The 22641-nt window shown below is 47.7% G+C and overlaps 3 protein-coding genes across 6 annotated transcripts in view; all 3 read right to left on the minus strand.

Moving 5' to 3' along the window:
* HOXA3 (homeobox A3) overlaps nt 1-22641 on the minus strand; it is a 49979-nt gene that overhangs the window by 19276 nt on the left and 8062 nt on the right. For 2 of the 3 annotated variants that reach the window (XR_012585505.1, XM_074574902.1), the window contains exon 1: nt 647-1151. The gene's annotated coding sequence lies outside the window, so the exon portion shown is untranslated. Of the gene's footprint in view, nt 1-646; nt 1152-4413; nt 4600-22641 lie in introns of those variants that run through there. The other variant, XM_074574904.1, reaches the window with a different exon arrangement.
* HOXA4 (homeobox A4) lies at nt 6071-8401 on the minus strand. The gene is made up of 2 exons (XM_074574907.1): nt 7748-8401; nt 6071-7239 (listed from the first exon to the last, which is right to left on the minus strand). The coding sequence occupies exons 1-2, from the start codon at nt 8343-8345 to the stop codon at nt 6911-6913; spliced, it is 927 nt and encodes a 308-aa protein (XP_074431008.1). The 5' UTR covers nt 8346-8401; the 3' UTR covers nt 6071-6910.
* HOXA5 (homeobox A5) lies at nt 8577-22394 on the minus strand. 2 transcript variants are annotated; one of them, XM_074574900.1, is made up of 3 exons: nt 21603-22394; nt 20336-20545; nt 8577-18602 (listed from the first exon to the last, which is right to left on the minus strand). In XM_074574900.1, exons 1-3 carry the CDS (start codon nt 22162-22164, stop codon nt 18472-18474), a joined length of 903 nt encoding a protein of 300 aa, XP_074431001.1. In that variant the 5' UTR covers nt 22165-22394; the 3' UTR covers nt 8577-18471. The 2 variants fall into 2 exon arrangements, with proteins under 2 accessions (XP_074431001.1, XP_074431002.1); XM_074574901.1 differs by lacking the exon at nt 8577-18602 and having other exon boundaries at nt 18613-20545; nt 21603-22384.

Here is a 22641-nt window from a genome sequence, read left to right on the forward strand (position 1 = left end):
AAGCTCATCAAGGACTCCAGCAACCCTGAACCACCAAACACCGACCTCCGCCCGCTGCAAAGCAGGCCAGGACAGACAAATACCCCAAACTTATTCGCCATCCATTCTGGTGCACGCACTCAGACAAAAAAAAAAATAAAAAATCAGGTTTTCTACCATCCGCACACGAACTCCACGTTTGCAGGACCGGCTGCGGAACTCCTCGAGGAGGAGGCAAACAAACATGCCGCGATAAGCCATTCAACACCGAAATGGCTCCAACCCCGCTCTCCCCTCGCCTTGCGCCTTTGATTTGGGAAGGAGCTAAGAATGGACAAAGAAATTCTCAACCTCTTTCGCTCTTCAAATGACTTTGCATCCTTCCTGTCCCCAATGCCTTTATAAGGATGGCGATCACTCAGGTCCCGTACACTTCTTTGTCTGCCCAGACACGCGCACTCACCACCCACGGAAGATGAATAGAGCCAATCCAGAAAAAAAAAAAAAATGAAAAAAAAAAATATCCTGCTAGGTTAAATATTTATCACAACAACAACACCACCAACAAAAATCTCATTCCAGCAGGCTCGTTCTGCATGCAGGTACTGGGCAAATGGTTTTCTTACAGCTGCGATCGGCGCAAAACCAGCCGCTTCCCGGCTCTTACCTCCTCCAGCTGCGCGGAATTGGGCTGAAGCGCTCCCGGCTTCCACCGCCCCGGCCCAGCGGCTTTCTTTTTTTTTTTTTTTTTTTTTTTTCGGGGCTCCCTGTAAAGAAGCAACAAACAGTGCCTTACCGGGGAGTGCCGGGGGAGGTATTTTGCTCCTTCATAGGCAATACATGGTTTGCTGGGTGCGCTGGGAGAGCCCCGGAGCGGGGCGGGCAGGGATGGACAGGGTGCGGGCTCCCGGCGCGGAGCGTGGGTTCCCACCCGGGTGAAGAACACGGGGAGCTGAGAAATAAAAGCGTGTGGTTGTTGTTTGGGATTCCCCCCCCCCTTTTTTTTTTTCCCGTAGACAGCTATGCCTTCTGTCTCCAAGTGTTTGGAAATATTGTCATTCCAAACTCTTGTTACATGAATGTCTGCTTTATTTTCCTCTGGGAAACCTTTGTTTAGGATCATTTAATCAAGAACAGACATTAAACACAACTCGTGGTGTTCATCTCTGCTGAATAAAACGCGGGAAGGGTTCCAGTTTAAATGCGGGGCGTATTGTGGTTGGGCTTTTATTCAAACGGTTAGCCGGGGCCCGATCCTGCCACCACTAGCGCAATAAGAGACTAGCAATTGACCTCACTGAAGAGGGATCGGGCCCAAAGCCTTTTTTTTTTTTTAAAGAAACCCAAAACACACTGAAAGCCATTGAAGGAGGGAAAAAACTGGACGGCTTCTCTTCGCCTAAAATAAACAATATTGCGCAGTACAAAAAGACAATAGTCAGATTATCCGCACGCCACTTACTGAATCACGTTTACATATGAATTTGTCAGATATGATAATGTACCCTCCGTATTCATTCTCGCTAATAAAAGCCATCTAACGCATCTTAAAATTGTCAGTAAATGTAAATGCTAATAATTAAATAACACAGTTCTTGCGGAAGGGTGTCATCTGAGCCTTGGAAATATTAAGTCTGTCTTGGGAGAACTTTTCGAGCAGAGACTTTGCTTTGATAATATAGTAGTTCCATAATTACTCTAATAATTTTAAATTTGGTGTTGAACTCCAGTCTACATAAAATCATGCAATAATAGCCTACTAAGCTGTTTATTGCCGTCTCATAAATTTGAGTGCGCTGACTGCTAGAATCTATTGGCAAACACAAAAGAAAATGGAAAGTTCAATCTGCAATCGCAGAGCCCGGGCACTGCTGCCTGGGGTTATTCTTAGCTCTACCTTTCCCTTCGCTCGGCTCCAGCACAGAGGGAACCCCCTGGCATTTTAAGCTCAAACTCATACCTTAGCCGTTTTGATCCCTAATCAATAGTCATGTTACAAACGGCAATAATCATCGATCAAGCGTGTCGTGACTGGGTTGCCCCACTCGTGTTAAATATGGAGCGTGTATCTGAAAATGGTGCCAGCGACTTTCTGTTATTTATTTTGGAGCTATTAAGTCACGCCACCATATTTTACGCTGCCACAGTCCTTTAAACTATGCTGCTTCTTGAAAGAGTTGCTAAGTAGCAATAAAGCACTTTACAAACGCTATGACATTTTTTTTTTAATTTGTTGTTATCCCAAACTCTAATATTCATTGCGGCACTTTAAGTTCGTACATAAATCGTTCAGACTAATGAGTCATAGAGAAATTCGCCCATGACTTTTCCTTTACAATGCTCACTGCCTTTCCATCGCTTTTTTGGCCCTGCATTAGGAGCCGGTGATTTATTAACGCCAGGAAAATTGAACAAAGCAGGTCCTCCTGCACTGTGGCACCCAGCCTTCCACAGTGTGAATTAGAACATTATCAAATGTGTTTGCCTCGGTAACACTTAATCACCAAAAGCCGTAATGTGACCACAAGGCAGCTAAAACAAAGATTTAACATTTCTAAATATTAAACTTGTTAAGCAAATGCTCAGCAGACAAAGCAAGCACAAACAATTAAAGTCATCAAGCTAGAAATACACACTACCTACTTACCAACACAGACCCTACTGCTTGCTTAAGAAGTTTAGAATCTTTCAAGATAAATCAGGTGGGTTTTTTTTAAAGGGAAAAAAAAAAAAAAAGAGAAAGAAAGAAAAACAAACTCCAGTAATAAGGAGTTGAGTTTCACTTCTGAGAGAATCACTCCTAGTGAGGACTGACGGCCACAGATCCATTCCTGACTATCTGCATTAATTATTTAATGAGTCACGTGACCCTAAAGATTAAAATTTCAATATCTCCCCCAGAACAGACGCAACACCTTTATCTGCGAGCGCAGGGATCCTCATACTTGGGTCCCCTAATCTCTGCTGGCTTTGACAGCTCCTCAATTTCTAGGGAGAGCGCTTGGGCATTAATAACACGGGTTTGTCCCGCTATGTACAGCGAGATGGGGCAGCTTTGCACACACACACCCAGCACCCCCGATTAGCCAGTTGAACCCGGATCCTCATTGTCTGCAGTGGCAGCGGGGGGGCTCTGAGCGCTGCTGGCAGGCGGACAGGGGAGCATCGGGGGCGGCATCCCCCGGGCTGCCCTCCGCGGGTCAGCACTGCCTGTCCATGGGCCCGGGCGGAGCCAGGAGGGCTGCCCGGGGCCGGGGGGAGGAGGCCGCCGACCTTCCCCTGCCCACGCGGGGTTCCCCGGTCCCGGGGGGACACGCGTGGGCCGGGCTTGGGAGACCGCACAGCGTAGCGCCCGAGGGGACGGGCCCGGGGCGACCCCCCGGGGCGGGGGGGCGAGTCCCACCCCGCCGCGGCCCGGCCAGGCCCCTAGGCTCCGCACCCGGCCAGCGCCTCCGCCTCCCCGGGGCCGCGATGTGCGGGGGCCCCCGGGCCCGAGCCGCCCGGCGGGCTCCGGCGGAGGTGTGGGAACGGAGGGCGGGCCTGGGGCAGCCCGGATCGGGCCCCAACGCGGGGCAAGGGAGGGGAGGGGGGAATAAGGGGGAGCCGGAGTTTCATGGCAAGCCTGTCAAGATCTCTGCTTGTGTGAGGGCTCCCCCCACCCCCTTCCTCGTTTAAAAACACTGGGAAAGAAGGCCACGGGACGGCAAGCACCCTGAAGGAAAAAAAAAATTAAAAAAAAAAAAGGAAAGAAAAAAAAGTCCCAGCATTGGGTAATCTTCCATTGCAGGATGGCTCTAATTATTAAATACCACAAGGCGCTTGTCACAGCTGAGTTCCCCGTGTAATAAAACACCAGGTATAGCAAGAGCTTGGAGGAGGAACGAGGAGGGGGACCTGGGAAAAGGAGCCTTTCTCTTGGTGGGTGGAGGGGAGGTGGGTACCGGGGTTAACGGCGTGGCGTTCCCTGCGGCCAGCAAATTGACTCCGGGGTGATTTGGTCTTTCTTTGAAATATTGACAAACTTCCACTTCCAGCGTTTTTGGGCCGCGCTCGCCTTTGTGGCCAGCGCAGATAAATCCGTGTGAGAGACACCGGGAGAACGGGAGAGAGGGAGGCGGGGGGGGGGGAGAGACATTTAGGTCCAAGTGCCGGATTAAAAAGAACACTGTCTTTAAAGGTCAAGGGTTTGAAGGGTCAGTCTGCTCCTCTAAAAAAAACAATTAATGGGATAGAAAATTTGTCCTCTCGATGAACTCCCGGTTGCCTTAGCAAAGGGAGCACAATGCGAGAATTTAAACTGAACGATGTAATTTTCGAAGTTATTGTAAAGGCGGGCGGTATCGGACGGGGAGCGGAGGGCTCCCAGCCCGGGAGCAGCGCCCCGCTCCCAGCACGGGCAGAGGGGGAAGGGGTGGGGGAGGAAGGAAAAATTACCTTAAACGACGATACTCTGCCATGGAGTATTTTGCAGTCCGCGGTTCAATCTCCAGCAAGAGAGTGTACATTTTTTTAGCAGACAGCCAAGATGCTGTGTCTTTACACATGACCACTTTTTTTTTTTTTCCAGGAAAATCCTTTGCGTCTTCACAGACTTTTCCAAGAGAATGCCTTTCAGAACCGCTGTTGAATTACAAAGAAGTATTTATTGTAGGAGGTGATTAATGATTCTCGCTAAAATTGCTATTTGCAGCGTGATTTCATTTCTCTTTACAATGGGAGCAAACCAGGTTTATACGCATAGGCTGCACACTAAAGAAATCCTGCATCGCCAGTTAATATATTTCAGCTGTAATTTTGCTCGGTTGTGCTAATTTTGGCTGGGAACATGTTGAGGGATTCTCAAGCAATAAACAAAATGAAGAGTTACACACTAGTGGACAGTAGTTACTTCACTTACAGCTATATTTTCCTCCCTTTATAAGGAGGCAGCTGGCAATTCAGGATTTAGTAAACAGGAATATGTGGGTGGAAGCACACTTTCCAGGCCTGATCCTTCGTCAGGTTTGGAGACAGCAGTGTTTGCTGAGGGTATTTACAGCTGCCATATCTTTGATGCTGAATGTGTTCTGCCAGTGGCACGTTACATTTTTCTCGGGGACAATCCGTGTTCCTTAGCCAGGCAGGGGATGCTGGCAATACTCTTGGGGCCTGGTGCTACCTCACCCAGGGGGTGATGATGCACCCATGCTGGCAGCCTCACTCAAGCAAAGAGAAGCCTTAATTCCAAAAATCCTTCTCGGATGTATTTGTGTAAGTAAATAAGTCTTGGCCTTCAGGCCTTCCCTGGAAGATTTACTAGCACTTGAGTTCCTTCCCATGGCTTTTTCTACCCGGCTCAGTGTTACTCCCTGTTGTGGAAGCCCTGAGCAAGGTTCCCCATCAGCAGCTCCACTTTGCTTGTGCTCCTTAGCTGCCTGGAAGCAGCAAGATGCGCAGCCTGAGCTGGAACGACTCGAACCCCATTTTCCCACAGTCATTTTGACAATCTCGGTCAAGTAAACCTCTTGAGTTGTACCCAAATTCATGTTTCTGCCGAGGCTTTCTCAACACATTTCGAAATAGTCTTATAAAGAAAATAAAAGGAAACAGAAACGGCAGCTGGAGAAACTTTAGGTTACCGCCCCTGTATTCCCCTTCAAATGTGCTAGCCAACTGAGAAATTGTAATCGGGCGAAAACGAACGAATAAATCATGACTGGCTAAAAATTTAAAGTGCTATCATGAGGAGCATGTGTGACTTCTCCGCCAGCAAAACCCGTCATGGGAGCTTACTGGCTCCCAGCAGAAGCACAGTTTCTCTGTAACACAGCTGAAAATAGTCGTACGGACAGCGATGGAGAGCCAGACTAATTCTGCCATAAGTCCGCTGAAGAGAACACCACTCACCTATCAATGAAGCAAGAACTTTCTTCGTCCTACAGCGCTTTTTTTCACAGCCGGGCAATTAGGACTTTTTTCACTATATTTAAAGCAACCATTACCTTATTGACAAGATGAATCGGAGTTAAAACAAGAAGTTACACCGTTGTTTTCCATTCCTGGTTGCCAACACCAGCCAAGCACAAGGTGGACGAAACAGCACTGAGTGGACTTGTGTTTCAAGCGTTTAATTCTTTTGTACAGAATAATCTTTATTACCAGCATTTGGCACTGTGATACATTACACCAAAAATCCACAAATTTTACATGGACCCAAACGATTTAGACGGTGCCAAATATGAAGACAGCAACAGCTTTTATAGCAATATTTCTTTAAATAAATGCAATAGGGAATGTGGAGAAAAACTAATAGATCACAGCTACTGCGGGGGCTACACTTAAAACCAGTTAAGTTACCTTTGATACATAAAACATTTTCCTTTAGACAGCGTAAGGGGATATTTTTCGTAAGTCTTTAACCTCCCGTGGAAGTGCTCGTTCTGTCTCCCGTGTTGGTGTGTGTGCATACGTGTTTGTGCACCCTCACACACACGCATGCACACGGGAGTCCACGAACACGCCACGAAACAGCGCTATTCAAGTCAATGCCTTACACAAGTGTCTCACGAGTTATTTGCTTTGTTTTAACCGTCTTTTATTTTTAACGTGTTCTCTAAAAAAAAAAAAAATAAAAAAAAAGAGTCCGTCTTAGGTATAGAGAATTCGTCCGTGACAGCATCCAGCCCTCTCTTACACCGAGGGCAAGACAGCGTTTCCATAAATAGAAAAAAAATGATGGGCATGGAACCATTATCTATATACAATGTAGACAATCGTCCGGGTTTTGGTTTAAACATGTGCCCGTTCTTGGGCACGTCTCGTCTTCCTTTCCTGCTCCTGTTTTGTTTTACACAGTTGTTTGGTCCAAACGGCCAGCCTCCACCACGGGGCAGCTGGAAAACCCCAATAGATAGGTAAATATATATATATATTAAAAAAAAAATAACCGTATTTATAGCGCGGCTGCGTTGGGTGTAGCCCCATCGAGCGGATGGGGGTGGCCCTGTGTCTGTACTTTGGACTGCTGGCTCAGTGTGGACTGGTTTGAGGAGCGCATCTTTGTGTTAGGCAGTTTATGGTCTTTCTTCCACTTCATGCGCCTGTTCTGGAACCAGATCTTGACCTGGCGCTCGGAGAGGCAGAGGGTGTGCGCGATCTCGATGCGTCGCCTCCTGGTCAGGTAGCGGTTGAAGTGGAACTCCTTCTCCAGCTCCAGGACCTGCTGTCTGGTGTAGGCAGTGCGAGACCTCTTGGGCTCCCCTCCGTTGTAATTGGGGTTGACTGAAACGTGCACACACAGGCGCACACACACACACGCGGAGAGGAAAGAAAGGGAGAAGGGTGGGGGGGGGGAAAGCGATGGAACATAATCATTATATAATAACTTGACACCAGGTTCACATAAGATACATAAACGGCAAGAAAAATTGTTTCACAGCCTATCGACAGTGGGGACAATCGAGGAGCAATAAAAAATGGTGATGGGCATTTGGGTTAGAAGAAAAGCTTCAAAGACACATGGCCCAGAGCCACTGCAGGGCAATTAAATTTATGGGGGCTATAATTACTGCCCTAACAGTTTGGCGTCTCGTAAATCTTTTGATAAAGGACCCCGGATACAAAAGGTTTCTCACTTTTTTTTTTTTTATTAGGAAACGCGGAGGGAGAAGGAGGGAAAGAAAAAAAAAAAAGCCACACACGCAACGACCCATCCCGGCCCCGGGAGCACCCTCCCCCCTTCCGTCCTCTGCAGGCGCATCCCCACCTCCCCCTGGCAAGGGCAACTCACCCGTGCTCACATGGATCTTCTTCATCCAGGGGTAGACCACCGGCTCCTTCCCCTTCAGCCCGGGCAGGCTCTTGTCGGGCAGCAACGGGCAACCGGGCCCGGTACCGGCCCCGGCGGCGGGGGCCGCTTCGCAACGGCGCTGCAGGGCATGGCCTGGGAGCAGGGGCTGGGGCGGGCCGGGGTGGCCCTTGGCGGGCGGCGGCGGCGGCGGCGAGGCGCCCGGGGGCGGCTGCTCGGGGCCCGGGGCGGCGCTGCCGGCGCTGCTGTAGCTGTAGGGAGCCTGGGGGTAGGAGGGTGCCTGCGCGGGGTAAAGCGCCTCGGGAGGCGGCCCCGGTGGCCCCGGCGGGGCGGCGGGAGCCTGGTAGCCCGGTTCCCGGCGGGGCCGCGGGAAGTACTCGGGCAGCGCCGGGCCCGGGTGCGCGGCGTGCAGGTGCGGCGGCGGCGGCGGCGGCGGCGGCGGCGGGGCGTGCGGGTGCGGGTGGTGCGGGTGGTAGCTGGCGGAGCTGCCGGCGCTGCCGCTGTGCTGCGTGTACTCCTCGCAGGGAGGGAATTTGGGCTCGATGTAGTTGGAGTTTATCAAAAACGAACTCATGGTCATTAATTTGTGAAGTGCAAAAATACTAATTTTTCTCGCGTTGTCGTTTTTCTGGGCTCGGCGAGGCCCCTCCCCTTCCCCCCCTCCCTCCCCTCCCTCCCTCTCCCCCTCCCGCTGCTGTCAAGTGCTCGCCGCTGCCAAAGTTTGGGCCTCCAGCTTCCCCCCCCCCCCGCCTCTTTCCCCGCCGCACTCCCCTCCCTTCCTCTCTTCCCACCCCTGGAGCGCCTACAACACACACAACACACACACACACCCCCGCACCCCCCGCCACCCCATCACCACCTGACCGCCAGCGCCAATTACCGCGCGGGGCCGCGGACCCCGGATCAGGAAATGGAAGGAGGGCGAGCGGCCGCGGGGCAGCTCCGCGCCCGCGGACCCACCGCGCGGGGGCCGCCGCCGCTCCTCCTCCCCGGGGGGCGGCTGCCCGCCGAGGGAGCGCCCGGCCGGGGGCTGAGGTACCCCCGCGGCCGCTCCTCACCAGCATCCCCGGCTCCTCCCGCCCGCCGACCCGGGCCGCGTCCGGCAGTCGCGGTGTCAAGCGAGATAAAACTAATCCAGCTCTGACAGTCTTTCTCCCAAACAACCCCTCCCGCACCACCCCCCCAGCACTTTTTGTTTCTCCGTTCCCCCGCGGGATAGCGTAGGAAGCGGAGCGCAGCCCAGCTGCGTGATCCAGAGGGAGGCAGGCATTGCACAAGGCGTTGCACAATCCTTTTTAAACAAGCCCATCTCCAAATGCCTGGAGCCGGGGCTGCGCGCAGGCAGAGGGCGGCAGCGGGTGCTGGGCACAGGCCATCGGTAGCCCTTCGGGGTTTGCCCCGGAGCGCCCCGCCGCTGCGGACGGCCGGCGGCCCGGAGCCCTTGGGCTAGTAGCCCTTTGCACCTCTGGAGCCGTGCTAACTGGAGGAATAGATGCAAAAGTTACTACGAAGGTGGCGGGGAGGCCGAGGAGAGTCCTGGAGTGGCGTGCGGGGTGCGAGGGCTATAGAGAGCGTGAAAATAACGGGGAGGAGAGGGGGAAGGGAGAGAGGGGAAGGCGGACGCGACGGTATAAAATACTTCCTACCGGCGATCGCAGGGCTCACTGCGAGTACCTTCCCCCCCCACTCCCCCCCGCGGAGGAGCGGTTTCCAAACTACGAATTTATGTCCGTCGGTTTGGTATGCCTCATCTTGGCTTTACTTCTTAATTTTCAATTCCACGAGAAATCGCTAGCGCCTTCGCAGAAGTAACTCGGAAACCCTGGCGTAGGAGGGAGAGGGCACTCGGGCACTTCTGCGTTGCTAAAACTGAGACTGTTAACGATATTTGCTGCTCAGAGGGAAAAGAGGCAACAGCCCTGACCTTAGGTAATTGAAATTTGATGGTTAAACTAATTACGCTCTTATTCTAAGGGGGAAAAAATACTTATTGAACGTCAGCTAGTCTCGTACGTTTGTAGTTAGAAGCGAACTTTTCGGATTATTTTTTTTCCTCCTTTACAGGAAAGCATATAAACACATAGAAATATTTACCGCACCCTTCGAGAATATAATTGCTGAGTGGGTAATCTCATCTGCTGGTATGGGAAAATACATCTAATATATCAAGCGTAAATACGATACGGTTTAGATCTTGCCCTCCTAAAGATATTACATTAACAGTTACCCTGGTTTAAATTCAGATTATTGTCTTTTGCAGTTTCATAGATAATGGATACATGCAATAAAATTCTATTTGAATATATATTCTATCTAACAAGACACACATCGTATCGATCTATATTTTATACACACACACACACGCACACACGCCCATTGCAGGCGGCTTGTAATATGTTAGAACATTTCCAACACTTGGCTATACTGGGGTACTTATCTAAACAATCACTCATTTCCTCCTCCTATCGAATGTCTAATTTGTAAAAAGAGCTAAAACACATTTACTTACTCATTTCCAACAGCACATCTATGGAACTCTTTAACTGGGGTAATAGATAAGTTTCTCTATTTACTCTACATGGAGAGGAAATGCGGTTACACACACGCACACAGAGACAGCCGCAACTGTTCAACAGCACACATTTGACAGGAAAGGGGAGATTGTTTTATTTATATTTAAAAAAAACAAAAAACACCAAAAAACACCAAAAACCTCAACGACCAAAAAAAACTCCAAAAAACAACAGCAACCCATGTTGTAAAAGAATAAAGCTCCCACCTACGTGCCTGTAAAAAATAAAAGACTGACAACGTCCACCACGAACAGAGAGCATTTTCCCGGCGTAGAGAGATACATGCACACATACAGACACATACGTACAAATACCTGCCGGCCGGCACCAGATGAATTACACTGGGTTATCGTAAATATTATCCTCGGCACAAGTCCTGAGACACTCTGGCCAGAGCAGTACAGCAGAGGCTGCCGTGCTCCCTAGCCACGGTAAAACGCAACGAAAGGTGGTGTCTCGGTTTGTAAGCTCAGCGCTATATTGGGAGAGCTGACCGGGCTCTGTTTCATATTATTTACCGTGATTAGATCTCAAAGTATACTTGTTTCACTGCGTCTCTTTCTACCGTAGGGCTTTGGCGCTCGGTTACAGAGAGAAGGATGCAATTTTGTATATGATTGTAAATCTGCAAGGTGACCTGAGCTGCTCAGCTGAACTCTGTTTTTTTCGTGTGGTTCTATTAGTCCGCGAAGATGTGCTGAGGCAGGACCTCCAAAAGGCCTGTTCCATGTCTTTGTGGTTTTGTTATCATAAACAAGAACCCAGCCAAGACCACCAAGTGTTATCTTGCACACGGCCATTTCGACATTTTACTGCAAGATTTATGGCTGTAATAAACAATCTCAGAAACCCTTTTTTTCCCCGGTACTTCCCTTTAACAAACTTGTAGCATCATCCTAAGCTCTCAAAGAAAGAAAAGGAGAGAAAAAATAGGCCAGCTCCCTTATTTTTCCACAAGGATTAAAGGCTCGATTTCGCTGGTGAAGGAGACTTTAATCAGTTAATAAAGGAGCGAGAGTTTCCTGGCCGAGGCTGGCCGAGGAGGAGATGGGGACCCCACCGGAATTAAGTTGAGAGGGAGAGAGTCAATTTTCATGCACCAAGAAGAGGCAACCTCATACATACCCAAAGAGGGAGAAAAGGGGGATCCCCCTTTTTCTTGTGAAACAGGCAAGCACTCCCGCTACCCTCCACATGCGCGGCTAAAACGTAATTACCCCGAAAGAGAAAATAATAATAACCACAAGAATAGTAATAGTAGTAATAACAATAACAATAATAATAAATAATAATAATAATTCAAGTCAACCTTTCGCCGTGCCCGGGCATCCTCCACCGAGAGCGGTAGGAGGAGGAAGAATCTCACTAGCAGCCTGGTTTGAATTTGATTTGAACCATTTTGAATATATTTAGCCCCAGCTTTCCCCTCTTGAATGCGAGGCTGTCCCAAGTTTCAAAGTGACCGAAAAGTGACACCGTGTGCATTTTGTTTCTTATTAATCTTACACATTGACAGTCTTTGTTAAATAACAAGGCGTGCCCTTCACCAGGCGACATTTTCATATTTGTTAGACGCGGTGACCTGAAGTTCACCTCGGCCTTGGACTTAGTTTTTCTAAAAGGTCTATAACAGTGTCTTTTAGATAGCGGGGTGCTTTGCCCAGGTCACTACTTCTAAGGGAAAATTAAGAAAAAATCGCGGGAAAATGTAAACGTTATGGAATGTATCGACTGTATTCCCTCCTTTGTTCCTGGGACTGATACAGCCCCCGAGGCTGCTCCTGCCTCAGCGGGCGGGAGCGCTCCTTCCCTATGGTCGCTGCCGGGGCATTGCTCGCAGTTTTGCCCCAAGTTCAGCATTTGGTAAAAGCGGGGACTTCCCCGGTACTGGGGCTCCTCTTTACAACGGGGTGGTTGGCGGGACTTGCTCGCTCTGTCCTGGCGCGGTTAAATAAACACACGTAAAATGTGATTTGTGCCTGGATTTTAAATGAATGGTCTTTTGAGCAGAACTTCCACGCCAGAGAGCAGTGTGCTGAATGCAGAGAGTGAAAGGACAGAAAGAGTTCGTCTCAAATTATTAACTGTTAAGCTCCAGTTTGTTGCCTTTTTTTTTTTAAAAAAAGGAATAATTTAAACAACAATTCATAAGAGTCACTGTTTATCAAAGTCGCGGTTTCAACTTCTTTGAAAACATTCTCATTGATATTTTTATTCTAAACAAGATTGAAAATATGGAATTCGAGCGACTAATTGTTTTGGTGAGGAAACAAATGTATTTCAGTCACCTACTCTTGAGTAAGCCGGTTATAGTAACAGCTTTCGTTCTGGGTATATCAAAGATGCGTTGTTATTCTTGGAAACAATCCGCCTGCTATTCTCTAAGAAAATAGATATTTGGCTACGGTTTTTAGCTTGTTATCAGGCTTCGCTCTTACACCAAATAAATACTCTGGATGTGAAAGGTTATATACTATCTCCAGCAAGGGCAGGCTCCCCAAACGTTCAGTGCCAGGCTCGCTACAAGTGAGCAACAGCAGCAACTTGTGAACAACGCCTGCACGCCGAGCAAACACTTGCATTATATTCTTTCCAGGCTTCAGCAGGTACTTTAGGCAAAATCTCCAATAATCACTTTGGCTAATCTGAAATCTAACCCCTCGCGTATTTGTACCCGAGAAATAGCGCTCGGCTGCCACGATCCAGCTGTGTTTCTGGCAAATAATTCACGCGTACCAGCCACACAGAGGCCGGTGTAGCCTCCTGCCTTGGGGGTGGAAAGGCATGGATGGGGGCTGAGGTGCGCTCTTTCTCGGACTTCCTCGTCGCCCTGTCCCCTCCTCCACACCTTTCGTATCTGCTTATGAATATTTGGGAATATCCTTTCCCTTTTCCATCGACCCTTCATCCTCATCATTTGAGGCTGAATCCGGTTTGCTGTGATCTCCCCCCAAGACTGAAATTCCCTATGCGACAGTGGCCAGTGCTCCCTTACAGACACGCCTAGCCGAGGAGCTAAAACTTCAACACCGACAAACAAAAAATCCCAGCAATGTGGGAATAACTCTCTACGCAAAGAAATTCCACTAAACTTTTTCTTTTGGGGGGAGAAGGGGAGGGCAGGAGGGCGGGGGGATGGAGGGAGGGAAAACAACCCTCCCTGCTCCCCATTTCGCTGGGAACCGCTGCCTCGAGTAATTCCAGAAGGCTGAGAGGTCCCTCCAAATCACGGAGAGGCGCAGGACGCCAGCTTCTCCGCAACATTTTCCGTCGGTAGCACGCCACGGCCCCACCGCTCCGCATTTTAAACGAGCTCCTTCGGACCAAACATATAACCCTTATTATCTCCAGCATGTCCTGTTTAAGCACAGTTTAGCGGTCGCTACAGAAATGAGAGCAAAAACAAAGGCGCGGCTGGGATCGATACACGCGTTAATAGCTTCGCTCCTATCTTATCTTCCTGCCATTTTGCAAAGTGAGAAGGCTTAACATTAAACCTCTTAACGCAGGTTATTATATAATAAACAAAGGCGAAACATTTTGCTACCTGACTGTCGGAGGAGGCAGCATCAGCGGCTGCCGTGGGGGTAACACGCGTGTTTACCTGCCGCGGCTGAACCCGAGATATTCAGGCACAAATGTGGCCGATAATTCAAGATGAAATACAACGTGTATTACTCTTGAAAAGAGGAATTTTCTATCCTTTCCTCGGTAATTGAGGTCATTCAGCCAGTAGGGTTCACCTGGAGTCCATACTGTGATACACACGTAACTCAAAGCTATTTTATCTTTTGTGCTGATAGTCAAGATCTCGGCTATAACATTGACATCAAACTCTGTCTGGGCGAATGACTAAGAGTGGTGCAAAACGTAAACTTTTGACCCTCAACTTTTTGACCTGCAGTTGTAACGCCCTTAACCACAAAGATATACAAAAGCTATGCAGCTTCTTTTAGGAGTAAGAGACTCGCACTGTTTGTTTCAATAGTTCTGCCGTTTCCCCCAGCTTTCTAAGGGCTTTTTTTTTTTTCTTTTTTCTGCTTCTTGCTGTTGAGAAATCGGATACTTTTGCATTTTTAATTATTGCCTTTTTTTTTTTTTCCTTTTCTTTAATCTCGCAGCTTTGTAAAGTGCTGTTAAATCAGTTTGCACAGCCTTTCGGCAGCGTTGGAGGGAAGCCTGTTACTCAAAGGCGCTATATGGTTACAGTTGCAGGTGAAATGCTGGGTAAGTTCTGGGCGTGAGGTTGGAAGGAATGTAGCGACGAGCGTTGGGGGAAAAGCTGCAGCTCTCTGCCGCGAGGGTCTCGGTCATTTCTCCTTGATTTAAACATAAAGAAACAACTCTAATTGTTTGCGAAGCCTTGTCTAGGCAAACGAGTTGACTGTGAACTTGGTCTAAAGCGAGCTCTGCTGGTGATTCCTAGGGTGTGCAGATTTATCTTTTCTGCATTTACTTAACCTGGCAGTGAACTGCACGGGCTGCCATTTGTTATCCAGAGACAGACTTCACCTCAAGCAAGGACTGTTCCACAAAATTGCAATAATTACCCAATAACCTTCATAGCAAATATTATTATTGAAAAGACATTTTTTTGGGGAGGGGATATAGGAAAGATGCCTTATGTGTGCTATAAGGCGAAATCCTTGCAAGTTTTACACGCTCTCCATGTCAGACTTGATATTGTTTGCGCGTGTAGCTACAGGAACATGTGACTGCGATGGTCCATGAGTATTTGCCTTCCAGAGAGACATTAGTGAGGGTGCTTTAATTTGAAAGGGATAATATTTTCAAAGATGACCAGGCGTCTGTGGGAGCTGTGTTTTTGCGCTCTGGGTAGCAACTCTAGCAACAAATTGGGGAGATCTTAAGGGCAGAAAAGAGAAAGAGCTAAGAAAGCAAAGCGATGTCTTAACTCGGTCAGAAGATTTACTTATGTCTGCATTTAATGCGTTAAATCTGTATTTGCGGGGAGGGAAAAGGCATTGCTCGGGTATCCAGTGTTTGAAATCGAAACCTCCTGATCCGCCCCTCATGATCTGTTCCATTCAATTTCCCATGGAGCAGATTGCAAACCCCTCTATTGTCACCCTTCCACAGATACACACTTATTAAATGTAAGGAAATGGCAGAATAATAATTTCCCCGTAATGTTCTGCAATTAGGGCGTTTGCAGGGCTTAGACAAGGCTGCAGAGCTGTAATTTACGGATGACTCTCCATCGGATTGTTATACTTCTGGTTTAGAGAAAGTTATGTCTTGCACAGTCACTAGTAACACACATTAGGAGAGTTGCCTAATCTTTAATTGGCCTTACGCTTAGACATGACACACTACACTCAAGTATTTCTTTCAAAGGATTAGGTAAACTATATTTCAAATCGCAGAACGCCACTTGCCATGCCTAAAGTAAAACAAACTCGCACGCATTAATCCCCCAAACACAGTAGAAAAATAATGTGCGCAGATAAGACCTCTCTCCTGATTCCCAGCGATTATTCTCCATGACATTTTCCCTCGGAAAACAATTAGGACCTGAGAATATTTTGGTAGAGTTCGGTAGTCTGGGGTTGTTTGAATTTCAAATTTCAAAGTGGATTAGAAAATCTTAATGCGTTTCTGGGTTTGAATGGCTTCAACTGTCCTGCTTAGGACAGGGCAGGGCCAGAAATACGGAGAAGCTGTCATTTCTAGATAACTTTCTTTTGTTGTTAAGGAGTTTCTTGCAGTACGGGCGAGTTTATATGCTTGGGGGTTTGGGGATATTTTTCTTTGCCGTAGTTCTTGAATCTCTGTACGCTGCTTTATGTGGAATATGCTCCAGAAGCCACATTCAGAAATGTGAAAATATATAGATGCAAATCTTTTCGGTCTAGACAGTGAAAAATTACAATCCGCGATGATATCCAGGTTCCTAAAATATTAGTCGAACGGGTGTGCCTGTGTGTTTGTGTATTCACCGGATAATTCAAATAACGCAGTGTTGTTGAATATTGAGTAATCGCGAATGGTTTGTGTCTGGTATCGTTCCCGTTTACAAGCAAAAGATTTTCTTTGGAAAAGGACTCGAACATAAATGAGGCCCAAACTTTTAAAGGGTTCTCATGCCTTTCCCTCAAACTATAAAATTTTATGGTATATAATATAATATAATACACGCCTATCATATATAACTTTCTGGTATTCCTATTGACGAAAAAATGACAGCTAGTGTACTATAAAATCTCCAGCTGTTTATTACGGAAATTATTTTCAAATGTGCATTTGGATATGCACTTCTAAAGCCTTTCCCATTTTTTTTAACATAAAGTATATGCAGATGTGTTTGTTTAGTGTTCATAGGAAGATACACAGACACAAAGGCTTCAGAGTCCATTCATCTTACACAGGGGGCTGACTCTAAATATTAAATATTTGTAAATCTGTGAGACCTTTGAGCCGAGACAACCTTATATAATACCGTTTCTTTAACGTTAAAGGCAAATACATTAAAAATAGGAACTAGTCGGACCTTGCAGAGGTACGCAACAACCTTACCCTGTGCCTCTCTCTCACTTTTACCCTCAGTAGCAGATACAGCCCAAACCGCAATATTCAAACGGGATAGCACTAGCGAAATAAAACAAAGCCCATCTCCCAGCTCGCACCAAACCACCCCATTCTTTTGCAAACCCGACTTTATGACACAAGAAGGAAAACAATGCGATCTGCTGAATCCCTGCTACTCCAAACCTGAGGGGAGACAGAGATAACCACAGCTGCTTCATATATATATGTGTGTGTGTGTATGTGTATATATATATATATATTTTTTTTTTTGGAGGCAATTCTCAAATCTCTTCTCTAGCTCCCGATTAGTTTTTCTGACCCCCACCCCACCCCCCCGAGATCACTCTCCTGAGTAACAGCTCTGAGGATAAGGATCAGGCCTTAATGCTAACCAGAGAAAGACAGAGTTCCTTTCACCCTTTCATTCAAGTCCTGGAAATTCAAAGACTAAAGTTAAATCCGGCCATAAAGTTTATTGCTGAGTAATCACACTCTAGTGAGAACAGTCCACTTAAATAAAAAGAATGTTGAAGTAAACACGCAGCTGGGGCCTACCCCACAATGGCAGACAGCAATATAAGGCAGAGAGGGAGAGAGCAGAGCTGGGGGGATATTTACAATCTTCAATAAACCAAGCCCGTATTTCATAATTTGCAGCACTCTAATGACCTGTAGTCTCTTGTATTAATGCTACAAGTTACAGTCAATTGGTTCGCTTTAAAAAAAAAAAAAAAGTCACAGGAACGTATATATGTATACACGCGTATGCACCCTTTGTATACATAAATATACAGATATTAAACACACATATGCATGTGCACGGCTTTATAAAGGCGTATACATGGATTTGTACATGCATGCACACGTGCATATAATTTTAATATATTTATATTTATGCGATTACATATAGGATCTGGAAAAAGTTACAGCAACATTATAAATGCGCATCCCCGAAACACACTACGCGCTCGCAGATGGACATATATACATAGCTAAAGCTTTCTGCACGACCCAATGCAGAAAATAGGAATTTTAAGCCCTCCAGTACAGTCCACGCCATTATAATACTAGTTCTGATGTGCAACATATTTCACCAATCCAAAGATTATTACCATATCAGCACGCCTCCAACTCTATCATGCCTACATAAGACACTGCCCAGATAATATCAAGCCCTATCTATTTTGTTTCCCCTTTTTTTCAATCGCCTGCAGTAACTACTCTTTGCTAAACAAAACCTCTCCAAACTTGGAGAGTCTATTGGAGCAAAGGAAGTAATTATCTTCTGCGGTAGTCAAAGTGATTAAAGCTAGGCCCCAAAATCCATCTCTGCCAAAGTCGCTTATTGTGGTTTACTTTGATTTGATCGTTAAAATAGAGAGCTAGCTGCTGCGAGTGAAGGGATGGGGGGGATTTGCAGCGCAACCTGGATCATTAGTGGTTGATCCTGCCTCTCGGGCTCGCTGGGACCGTCCTGAAAAGCTCCAGGCGGAGAGGAAGGGAAAGAGAAAGAGAAAGAAAGAGAGAGGCGAGAGGCAGCGAGAGCGAGCGGGAGCCTCGGCTTCCCCACTGTACAAATAAACTTTAAGGAACTTGTGCACAAAACTTACCTTTGACTTGCAAGGAGCCATTTTTCATACAGTATTGAGAACTTGTGGTTTGGATACTTCTGTCCCTAAACCTGACAATTTGAATGGCCAGGAGGCACACGTAGCCTGCAAAAGAGTCAAATGAAGTCCAGCGTCAGTGAGATTATATGTTATGTGGTATATAATGTTGGATGTCAACTCCCCAAAACCATAAAACTTACTTTAATGGCACCACGTGACTTTTTATAGCCAGTGAGCCTATCTGTCTGTGCTATGGATGATTTTACGATCTAATTCATAGACAAAACCCTATTCATTTGGCACCCAAATGTCATATAGCCGGAACTGGGGCTTATAAAGTTTACTGTTTTATAACTTTTAAGGGAAGGCATCAATGTAACCAGTCAGTAAATGTGCAAATCTTTAGTTGCTCTTAGAAGCTCGGAAGAGTTAACCATTCAAGCTCTGATGGGGTAAGTAACATTGCGTTTATAGCAAACTAATTGTAGCGAAGAAAATCAAAAATCTTTAAAGGGTGAAAAGTGGGAATGTAGCTAGCGAGGGTTACTAATAGGCGCAGAGGGCTCGGACGAGGCTGTCCTGCAAATATACTTAATGAAACCACAGGAGAAATTCTAGAGCGTTGCAAACACGTCTTGGAGTTAGCAGCGTGTTTTAACAAAGCACATGGTTTTTTTGTTGTTTTTTTTTTTTTTTCAACCATCAGCAAACAGCTAACAGTTAATTCACCCACAAAGGGTGTTGATTGTGGTCCTGCGATGCAGCTTTCCACCTAGCGAGAAACTGGTAAGGAGGAACTTATGGTCAAACTTTCAATTAAAAATACTTGTAGCGGACAACCGCAGCGTCTACCATTTGCAACGTGCAGCAGGAGCCAGGTAAAATATTATTACAAACTCTGCACGGATTAATATTTTTTTTCAGAGGCAAATCAGGAAGCACAACTTCTTGCTTTGCACAAACCAGATCACGAAAACTTTACAATAGAAAGTTTATTTTTTTTGTTGATTTCCAGTCAGTTTTTTTTAAAAACAAATACAAAAAAAAAAAAAAGCTGATCACAGTTTGCTCAAACAGCCAGACTTTGACTATATTTGTAACTTTGTTCACAAAAAACATACATCACAGAAGCTGCGCTTAATAAGAGCCACTTCTAAGAGTTCGTGCAAAGAGTCATATACAAAGGCACAGCAAGGACATACTGCTTGGAATCACAGTTTTCGTCACAGATTCACTATTCACTACACGTAGGACAAGTTCAGTTGATTTCATCATATCACCTCTACAACAGCATTAATTACACAGGAATTATATAGGTAGTTTGAATAAAAATATTTTTAACAGCTTGGAGCTATACAGACATTAACACTTGACCACACATGCACAGTTAAGCAGGTTGAGTGCAACACATAACATTTGTACTAAACCGGGGGAGGGTTTCTTTCTCTCTCTCCTTTTTTTTTACCTTCTTTTTTTTTGTTCTTTTTTGTTTAGTTTTGTTTTGTTTTAACAGTTACTTCAAGTAACACAGCTCGCTTCATATAAATAAGTTAAAACATCTATTATTTTTTTCAAGACAAAGCCATTCAAGACAAAGAAATGTACGATAAAAGCAGATCTACTTATACACGCGAGAGAATGGTAATAAACAGGCTCATGATTAAAAGATGAATAAGGGCGACAAGAACAGGGTTTCTTCACAGAAGTAACACAAGGAAGTTTTAGAAAGTCAACTTAGTACTGACATGAGACGCAGGGTCAGCTAATACTGCTCAGTACTTTTAATTGATCAAACGCTTAGGGACGGAATGCCCCTCCTGCAGCTGCCATGCTCATACTTTTCAGCTTATTATCCTTTTTCCATTTCATTCTCCTGTTTTGGAACCAGATCTTTATTTGTCTCTCTGAGAGGCAAAGAGCATGTGCTATTTCAATCCTTCTTCTGCGGGTCAGGTATCTATTGAAGTGAAATTCCTTTTCCAGCTCCAAGGTCTGATAGCGGGTGTAAGCAGTCCGAGCCCTTTTCCCTTCTGGTCCCCCTATGTTGTCTGGAAGAGAAAAGTACATGATTTAGATTCTCAGCAGCCACTCGGAGCCTTCGTGTCTTATTGCAGCTACCAGCGACCAGGACCGTTATTCTCAGTCCTGCTTGGTTTTGTTTCTGGCTTGGATAAAGGCTCAACAAGTTTCCCCTCCAGCCCCTTTTAGGAAAGGCTTGGGGGAGGGGGATTTGGTGGTCTCGGTAAGTTTTCGCTTGGATTTGGGGTTCGATTTTTTTTTTAATTGAATTTTATTTTGGTTTTTTTTGGTTGTTTTTTTCTTTTTTTTTTTTTTTGAAGGCTAATCCCCCACCACCACACACACACACACACGCCTCCCCCAGATAAGCTGGTTTGGAGGATGCCTCTGCTGCTATCTGTGTTTTCAGGGCTGGGAGAGCAAAGCTGAAGCGTGCAGCCCTTTCCCACGGCTGAGCTAGGGAAGGCTGTGGGAGGCAGCAAGCCCCCGGCTGCTCCCCCAGCAGCGAGGGCAGGGCAGGTACCCGGGGCTGAAAGTTGCTCCGCTTCCCCGCGCCCCTCAAACCCTCTCCCCGGAGTTTGGGGCGACTCGTTCCCCCCACCCCACCCCCCGCCTCCTCCCCCACGGCTTCCCAGCAGTGAAAACTGCCCTCCTCGCCCTCTCCTATTCTCTTCTTAATATGGCTCGGCGAAATAAATGGGGTCAGCCTCGCCGTTCCCACTGGAGGATTCCCCCTTACAGAGGAGAGCCGGGAGCAGCCTCTGCTCCCGATCCCCCCTTCGGGAAGACGCTTTCTGCTCCCCCGCTGCCCGCCGGGGCCGGCGCTGGGAGCCGGGCGGGCTGTGGTTTTTGGGGTCGGGAGTCCTCTTTTTTCTTTTTTTTTCTTTTTTTTTTTGGGGGGGGGGACTCTACCAGAGAAGGGAGCGTGCTTCCCTGCTAGCAGAGTTGTGCTGTGCGCGGAGGCTTGCCCGCTCTCACGCCCTCCTCTCCCCCTCTCCCCGACCTTGCTCGGCGCAGCCACCCGGTTTACATTAAATCCTCCTTTTCCTCCAGAGAAATAAAGAAAGAAGAGGGTATTTGCTTTACCATGACTTATGTGCAGTTTTCGCATCCAGGGGTAGATCTGGGGCTGTGAAGGCTGGGCTGTGCTTTGGTCGGTCGGGGCACTTGCCTGCTCGCTGCTTGCTGGAGTGTCTTCCTCAGTCCCAGACGAGGTGCCAACCCCGTCTCTGCTGATGTGCGTGTTGCTGCTGGAATTGGACGAAGTGCTGGTGGAGTTGGCGAGGGAGTTTTTCACCCCGTGGTGACTCTCGCTGACAGGCGAACCGGCCACGGCGGTGCAGGGCAGAGGGTCAGGGGGAGGCGAGTGGGAAGCCGCCGCGGGCTGGTTGTACCTGGGCTCTGTCGAGGCAGAGGTGGTGTTGGCCGGGTAACTGCGGGGTCTCTCATTGGCACCAAAGTGGGTGGAAGCAGAGCGCCCGACGCTGAGGTCCATGCCATTGTAGCCGTATCCGTACCTGCCGGAGTGCATGCTGGCGGAGTCCCTGTATTGCTCGCTCACCGAGCTGTGATCTCCATAATTATGTAACTGGTAGTCCGGGCCATTTGGATAGCGACCGCAAAATGAGTTTACAAAATAAGAGCTCATTTGTTTTTTGATATGTGTGCTTGATTTGTGGCTCTTGGTCGTTTTGTGCGTCTATAGCACCCTTGCACAATTTATGATGAATTATGGAAATGACTGGGACATGTACTTGGTTCCCTCCTACGTAGGCACCCAAATATGGGGTACGGCTTCACATCACGTGCTTTTGTTGTCCAGTCGTAAATCCTGCCTGATGACCTCTAGAGGTAAACTCGTGCACTGGTGGGGGAGCTGGGAGGGCGCGGGCGGCCCGGGGCGCGCCGCCGAGGCGCGCCGCCGCCGCCGCCGCCCGCCGGTCCGCCGGCCTCCGGCGCCACCCGCTGGCGACGAGGGGGATGGCGGCGGCTCGGCGGGGTCGGCCCGGGGTGACGGCCCCCGACGGCGGCGCGGAGCCGAGCGGAGAGGCGCGGGGCGCGCCGCCACCGCCGCCGGCGGCGGCAGCGGCGGCGGGAGCGGGCGGCGGGGCTGCGGGGCCGGCGG

The sequence above is a fragment of the Larus michahellis genome, chromosome 2 (assembly GCF_964199755.1).
Source record: "Larus michahellis chromosome 2, bLarMic1.1, whole genome shotgun sequence".
In the NCBI taxonomy this organism is placed as follows: domain Eukaryota; kingdom Metazoa; phylum Chordata; class Aves; order Charadriiformes; family Laridae; genus Larus; species Larus michahellis.